At 41.7% G+C, this 7769-nt stretch overlaps 1 protein-coding gene across 2 annotated transcripts; it reads right to left on the minus strand.

Annotated features, from left to right (window-relative positions):
- Window positions 1–212: 212 nt before the first annotated feature.
- COMMD8 (COMM domain containing 8) lies at window positions 213–6424 on the minus strand. Of its 2 annotated transcripts, XM_074154862.1 has the most exons (5): window positions 6320–6424; window positions 5138–5293; window positions 3960–4112; window positions 2045–2200; window positions 213–703 (listed from the first exon to the last, which is right to left on the minus strand). In XM_074154862.1, the coding sequence occupies exons 1-5, from the start codon at window positions 6362–6364 to the stop codon at window positions 683–685; spliced, it is 531 nt and encodes a 176-aa protein (XP_074010963.1). In that variant the 5' UTR covers window positions 6365–6424; the 3' UTR covers window positions 213–682. The 2 variants fall into 2 exon arrangements, with proteins under 2 accessions (XP_074010963.1, XP_074010962.1); XM_074154861.1 differs by lacking the exon at window positions 213–703 and having other exon boundaries at window positions 2012–2200; window positions 6320–6400.
- Window positions 6425–7769: the final 1345 nt, after the last annotated feature.

Below are 7769 nucleotides of genomic sequence, written 5' to 3' on the forward strand. Positions count from 1 at the left end.
CAGGAGATATTCAAAAGCCATCCAGGCATGGTCCTCTGCAGGCTGCTCTAGGTGACACTGCCTGAGCAGGGAGTAGGACAAGATGACCTCCAGAGGTCCCTTCCAACCTCACCCATTCTGTGATTCTATACGGCTTTTGTTTGTAAAGCTAATTTTTCCCAGCATCTCAAAAGAACGAGTTTAGTGATTAATAAATTAAGAAACAATTTACTGCAATTATTCACACACAAAATCAAAGTGTTTATTTACTATTTACAAGTATAAATACATTAATGCTACAAGTACTCTGTCATGTTCTTCATCATCACGGCACCTTAGATAAAGGTAACATATTATGCAAGTAGACACTTTAGTTTTAGTAGGCTCCTGTGCAGTCACTGCCAGAGTTTAAGCAAAACAAGTATGGCACGTGTCATAAGTGATACTTTTCCATAGTTCTATAAATCTTTAGTACTAAAAGCAACTTACATTGGATTTTTATATTTTTGGTCAAACATAATACAAGATTTTATTATTTTTATCAACAGATTAGTAGTTTATTTGGTCACAAGTCGTAATGGCCTTCTCACTTCAGTATTTTACAGCATCAACACTTTTGGTTTTGAAGAGAACTTCTCTTTCTTTTTTTCCAAGTCAATGGGGGAGTCAGCACCAGGAGATACTGTCAGTCATCTGAATTCCATCATTTCAGTTGCAAGACAACCTTCAAAAAGGAGAGAAGGGATGAGATTAAAGTTGGATGACACCAAAACTTAAGCAGTCTAGGAAATACAGCTTTTTGCTTTCTGTTACAGTACAATATGCAATTGTATAAACAATATATAAATGGATGGAAAACACACCATCCCCCTTCTCAGCTCTCTTTTACAACCTCACGCAACCATCACTTCCGATAACTTTCTTCAGCATTTACCACACGCAAAGCATCCCTCAGCTCCCAGTTATCAAAAAGCAGAATGGTAATTTCCAGGCTCAGTGAGATTCCTTCTGCAAGAAGCAGAATCGAGGGACCACTTCTAGAGTGAACTCCTCTTTGTGCGCACATAGAACTAAGTAAGGAGATGACAACCATAAAACTTATTTTCAGTTGTTACATACTACGTTTTTTTTAAAATATTGGTGTACAGATTCCAGCTAAAGCATTGTAACATTACATAAAACATCTAAAGAAACCCCGTACTTGCTACATGTCGTGAAGTAACTTGATGCTGCTGACTTCTAAATCGTGCTGATACAATACTTTCACATCCATCCTACAAGACATCAGAGAATTCCATCTCCCAGGTATCAGACTTAGTAAGTATTTGAAGATATTTTCAGATTAAAAAAAAAAAAAAAAGAAAACACAAACCCCCATTTTCCTTTAGAACAGAGCCAGAATGAATCCTGAAAGGTAACTGAACAGGGAGAGACTCCAGGGTCTGCGGTTGCCACCAGGGTGCAAGGCAGATGATGCTTGTTTCCCTAATGATTTTTCTTAAAATCCTCACTTCCCTTAGACTTTTCTATTAAGAGATCTGAGACACTCCAAATAAAGTTTCACTTGAAATTTTCTTCTTGAGTTACTGGATTGGAATCTTTGTAACTTTCTCCCTGACTTACTGTGCCATGGAAATTACAGCACTCAATTTGAACCAAACAACTCTCCCATATGCATTCCCAGCCGCTGATATTTTGCAAAGCTGGGGGAACACTGGGTTTCTCTCTCCAACCTTTCAAAGTCATCTCTAATCTGACGCTTTATCATTTCATTTGCTTCTCCTCCTAGTCTCACGCAACTTTTTAATGGTGCTCTGAACAGACTAGTATGCTTACCAGGATTCTAATTACATTTTTTAAAAATTCCGGGCTAAACTGTGCTAAAACACCCCTGAAGTCTATCCGAGATAGTCAGCCTCACGTAAGGCTTTCTGTAACTCTATTGGCATTTTACCAACAAATGATTTACTCCGGGTTTTCTGCAAGATACCTGGAAGAACTTCAGTTAAAATAGGCTCAGTACATAAGAAAGTCAGGAACAAAGGATGATATCAGTAAAAGCTACCTTGTTAGCAGCTTCCAGTGCATTTATAAGGTTCTGCAATTCTTCCTTATTCATCTCTATAGAAATCGGCTTAATTTCACCGTTTTCTCTCACGTCCAAATCAAGATTGAGAAGTGGCATTTGCAGCATGGAGATCTTATCGCTGGAGAGAGCAAGCTATGCAGATTGATCAAACAACAACACAAGTGTAAGGCAGAGCCATTAACTCTTCAGTCTTTCACAGCATCACATCTGAACCTTATATTGAATCTGTTCTACCAGAACAAACATCAACATGACAAAACTAACTTCTCACAAGTCATCTCTGCAGTTTTTGGGTTTGCTCACCACTACCACCCCCCTTGTTGCGATTTTTGTTTGTTTATTAATACCAACAATATACTGAAATACTAAACTCCCTCTTCAAAAAAAATTGTTAAAATTGCTCAAAACAATTTGTTAAAATTGCTGAGCTGCTACATTTTTGGCCTCTAGGTGAAAAGAAAGGTTATATTTGATCATGACTCTCTTTAAAAGTGAAGTATATGAATTCTGAAGTCACCATATTCAAATGGTTCTGGTAATCAACAAGTAAGAAGGGTCTTACAGAAGTAGGCAGTTGGGAGAAAGAAGACACCTTTGTGCATTTTTCAACTCTACAGCTGATTATTGTCAGGTATCCCTATTTGACAATCACTGATAAAGAGGATTACATACCAATTGTACTTTCTTTTTTGTTTACTATATTGACTCTAGTATAGATAAGGCTTTTAAATATATTTAAGATCAAAGACCAGTTGATAATACTGTAGATCACTACTGTACACACCTATCTTATTTATTTAGAGAGCAGAATGTGGTACAGCAGAGGAGACACAATGTCCTTGGTAGGATTCAACTATGGCAAGCAAAAAAAAAAAAAAAAAAAAAATCATAACCAACTCAAGGGGAAAAAGAAAGAAGTGGTTTAAATCAAAATGAATACAGTACTTCAGACACATACCAGAAATTTGTATCACAAAACAGAATGAAACAAAAAAATCCTCCAGAGGAAAAAGTTAAAAGAAACCACAAGCAAAAAACAAGGAGTTCATTAAGTCTGGTTTGTATTTTTGTTAGCAGTAAATGCAGTTAGTGAGAGATCAATCCCTAGTTGCAGTTCATCTGAGGCACATTATGATGCCTTATTTGCCACATTTCTTGCAAAATCTTGTCTATTGTGGGTATTGCTCTTTGATTTCCAAAACTGCTTTCTGCACAAATTACTTAACATTTGTTGAAATGGAAAACTATTTAACAGCTCTACAAATCTGTTTAACAGCTCCCATGGACTAACTAAACAACATTACTTACACTGTTTATATTTCAAGTCTCTGATAGAGCTTAATTTAAAGCAGCTGTGTCTTCGTAACCCCAAAGCACCATTGAACTTCAGGCACCACAGTTATCATTGCCTTATTACCAAATAAATCTAAAAATAAAAGACTTCAAACTAATTATTAAATAATTGTTTATTGCAGGAATCTAAAAGTTTGAAAAAGTCAGGGAAATACATTCTGAATCAGTGTACTACTCTTAAAATTAAGCAAATATTTCTTTTTTGAGTAAAAATTCTATCTAGTCAGGCCTCAAAATCATAATAGCACATGAAACTTTCAGCTGTTCCTGCGTAACGCTTAGTCTCCTTTTAGGAAAGAGATAAGCATTGGACCTTTAAAAGAAAGGAGAAGGAAAAATAAATAAGAAGAATAATTTTACTTTTACAGTTTATACAAATTTCTGACATGCCTTTGATGTGTTATCATGAACGTGCTTTTCTGATACGTATGAAAATTGAACCATGCTCCAGACTGAGCAGGCCTAAGGGAACCGTATCAATAGTTACTTCTGTAGTTTGGAACACTTCTTTCAAACAGCATTAAGGCAACAGTCTCACCTTTAATTGCCAGTCAAAATCTTGCAGCTGGGCAGAAGAGATTGCATTTACTCTTTCCACTAATGCGTTCCTGATTTCTTCCTTTCTGCCTTTTAGACATTTTGTGATTGCTTCTTGATAGTTTGGATTTAACTCATTTATCTGCTGAGCAGCCTACAAAAATAAAAATAAAAATTGTGATTGCTTAAACTGTGGATCACAGAAATAACACATACCACCTGTAATAGCTGTTCTCAGTAGGTATCAAAGCTTCTACCCAGGCAGCTGTTATATAAGACTCCATAGCCTCAACTTTCTTATACTGCTTCTCAGTGGTTGCTCTTTTTGTTTGATAGTTACAATCAGTATTTACCACAGCAATGTATATTAAAAAAAAACTCTTGTCATTTAAATTAAAAGAAACTGGATAATTGAGGTTTTATTTGCCTTCTTAGAAGCCACCCTAAAATCAAAACAACACCAAAAAAATTAATTACACACACAAACACCACAGGTTTAGCTCTGAAAGTTTCTGAACTTCAGAGTGGAGAAAAAATACGTCAGCTTAGCTGAAACAGACACACTGATGTATGGACTATCCTATGGCTACAACAAGTATCTTTCTTTGATCTAGCTACTAGCAGGTAGTCAAAATACAAGCAATGGGCAAAAGAGAAGAATTAAGATTTCTGATAACAGAACCAGTTTTTCCAAAGTTTAGACATACTGGACTGCCCTGAGTTAGTCCCTGTTCCACATGGTCTTCCATTCACAGTCTAGATTTTTTTTTTTTTGATTCACACACAGTCAATATTTCAAAACACTTTAATGCAGTAGTAATGAACAAAGAAAACCAAACAGAGTGTGAATTGTTTTTATTGCTGATGAACAGTAATGACAGGTTATGTATTTTAAGAAAAACAGATTTAATTTGGTGGTACTTAGAATATCAGTTTAAGGGAATAAAACAGGACTTAAACAAATATTATCCAGTTCTATTTAAAAAACGAAATAGAAAACCAGTGTCCAATCTCATCTTCACAATGTATCTCTAAATGCTGCTGACCTACCTATTTAGGCTTAGCCTGCTCCTATTCAAATGCTACACTATAAAAATACTTTAGTACTAAATAAACTACAAGACTAATCACTCTACTATGATTTCACAAAGTCAAGCCCAATCAGTTTTGAGCCCTTACCTCTTCATCAGATACGTTTTTGCCAATTGCAGTTTTGAAATATGTCACTGTTTCTTCCAAAACCTCCATCCATTCCGACAAGCTCCAAATACTACCATAATCCTGGTATCGAGGATACGCACGACCACATATGCCATCAATTATTTTATGAAGGAACTGAAACAATGTGATACATAACTTAAGAACATGAGTCTATCACAGTTAACCTACATCAGACATGAGATTGATCATGCAATTCAGTTATCACCCCTCCCTTCACCGGGTACTGTTCTCAATGCTTCCTCTGAGCACAACCTACGGACCATTCTAAAAAGTCATACAGAGGTAGTCCCCATATGTGAATTGTCCTCCCCTCTCCCTCAGGTTTGGCCCCAGAAATGACAACGTGATTCAGGTCAGACTTACATTTGGACTTAACATTTTGTGCACAACTGAAATCATAGAATGGTTTAGGTTGGAAGGACCTTAAAAGATCATCAAGTTCCAACCCCCCCTGCCATGGGCAGAGACACCTCCCACTAGACCAGGCTGCTCAATGCCCCATCCAGCCTGATCTTGACCACGCCAAAGGGCACCTCAAGTCATCCCCACACTGGGTGTGCTTGGATGCACAGCACAACTAAAAAGTGCTGATGTCCAAACCTGTGGATCTCCCTAGTCTCCCAAACCACTGTCCTCTAGCACTGAGGCTCTTCTATATGCCGGGCTCCTTGCCCTCACATAGTAATTTTTCTTTGAGCACCGTAGCAAACCCAACCCAGCCCATCCGACGCTTCACCGACTGGACATGGCCGGAGCCTCTCTGGGAGCAGGAGAGGTCCCACAGGCCACCCCCCTCAGCACGGCCTCACAGCGCTCTCAGAGGGCAGGAGACTTGCGCTGGGAAGAGCCTAAGGACATTTCCAACATTCCAACAGCACAGGGAGCGCAGGAGCACCCGCTGGGTGCACCCCCACCGTATTTTGAGCCCACACGTTCGGTTTCGTTCTGGGGAGGCCCGGAGAGGCCGCGGCGGGCGGCCCCGGGAGGCCGCTGAGGGGAGCGGCACCGCCGTGAGGCCCGGCGGGAACGGCCTCCGTCACGGCTGCCGGAGAGCGGCACCTCAGCCTCCCCAGCCCCGAGAGCCGGTGCCGGGAGACACCCGCCTGCCCCCAGCGCCGGTTCGCTTCACAGCGATCCCACCTCAAGGGCCCGTCCCGGCGGGAGCTTCTCCAGCAGCCCCAGCATTTCCTGGTCGGTCCCCCTCCTCGGGCGGCGCCGCGCATGCGCACGGTCAAAGACCCCGCCTCCCCCGCTCTACGTGAGGGTTCGAGACCCGGCCCCGGCGCTTCGGGGACGGAGGGTGAAACCGCTGCCCTGTGTGACCTTCAGCCAGGCGGCGAATGAAGCCGAACCCCCCAAAATTTTACGAGCTAAGAAAGCAAATAGTCTCCTGGGCGCATTAAAAAGAGTGTGGCCAGCAGGTCGAGGGAGGTCATCCTTCCCCTCTACTCTGCCCTGTTGAGGCCACATCTGGAGTAGTGTCCAGTTCTGGGCAGCTCTGGTCAAGGACAGGGAACTGCTGGAGAGAGCCCTGTGGAGGGCTATGAAGGTGATCAAAGGAATGGAGAATCTCTTTTATGAGGAAAGGCTGAGAGACCTGGGTCTGTTTAGCCTGGAGAAGACTGAGAGGGGACCTCATCAATGCTTATCAATATCTAAAGGGCAGGTGTCAAGAGGATGGGGCCAGACTTTTCTCAGTGGCGCCCAGTGACAGGACAAGGGGCAACGGGCACAAACTGGAACACAGGAAATTCCATCTCAACATGAGGAAAAGCTTCTTTACTCTGAGGGTTGCAGAACCCTGGAACAGGCTGCCCAGAGAGGGTGTGGAGTCTCCTTCTCCGGAGATATTCACAACCCACCTGGACGCGTTCCTGCCCAGCCTGTTTTGGGTGACCCTGCTTTGGCAGGGGGGTTGGACTAGATGGTCTCTGAAGGTCCTTTCCAACCCCGGCCATTCTGTGATTCTGTGAGCTTTTATATGCAAAACCACTTCAGCTATTTTTACGTTCTGCCTCTTTGGCAGCTTTGCTTTTCACTCGTAACAGGGTAACTTTCCAACCGGTGGCAGGGGAGGACAAGGCGTCATCCTCAAGGCATACAACAGGCACCACCTCTCTGATATTAAATGAAATTAGGAGAATTACTAACTACAAAAGTCCACGCTGCCAACACAGCGTTGACAGGAACAACTTGTTTCTGCTTTGCCAAAGTGTTAATCAGACCACAGAGGAGGCTTACGGAACAGGGTTTAACAGCAGCAGTGACCTTTCTGTGCCATAAGTTGATTTGAATGTGGACGTGAAGAAGCCAAAACGCCTCGACCACTCGCACGAGGAAAGCAGCACGAATTCAAGTCGCAGCAGGACACAAAACTGCACAGAAACTGAAATACCTGTAGGCGGACCTTATTTCACTGAAATCGCTAGGCTAATTCACAGGCAAACAATTAAGCGTGCGTAAGTATAACACTGGGCCGTAAGAATACAAAAGCAGCTACAAGTCCATACTGGTGGATATAAGGTCTGCGGAAAACCCCAGGCTGGTTAAGTCAGTTTGCAGCATGACTTCTCCAAAGACAGGTATGTGG

The sequence above is a fragment of the Numenius arquata genome, chromosome 10, assembly GCF_964106895.1.
Source record: "Numenius arquata chromosome 10, bNumArq3.hap1.1, whole genome shotgun sequence".
Lineage (NCBI taxonomy): Eukaryota > Metazoa > Chordata > Aves > Charadriiformes > Scolopacidae > Numenius > Numenius arquata.

Coding starts and splice junctions, on each gene's coding strand:
- COMMD8 (XM_074154861.1), bottom strand. CDS start 6,364: ATGCTGGGGCTGCTGGAGAAGCTCCCGCCGGGACGGGCCCTTGAG. Junction 5,294..6,319: donor CGCCGGGACGGGCCCTTGAG/GTGGGATCGCTG, acceptor ACATTGTTTCAG/TTCCTTCATAAAATAATTGA. Junction 2,201..3,959: donor ATTTTGACTGGCAATTAAAG/GTGAGACTGTTG, acceptor CAATCTGCATAG/CTTGCTCTCTCCAGCGATAA.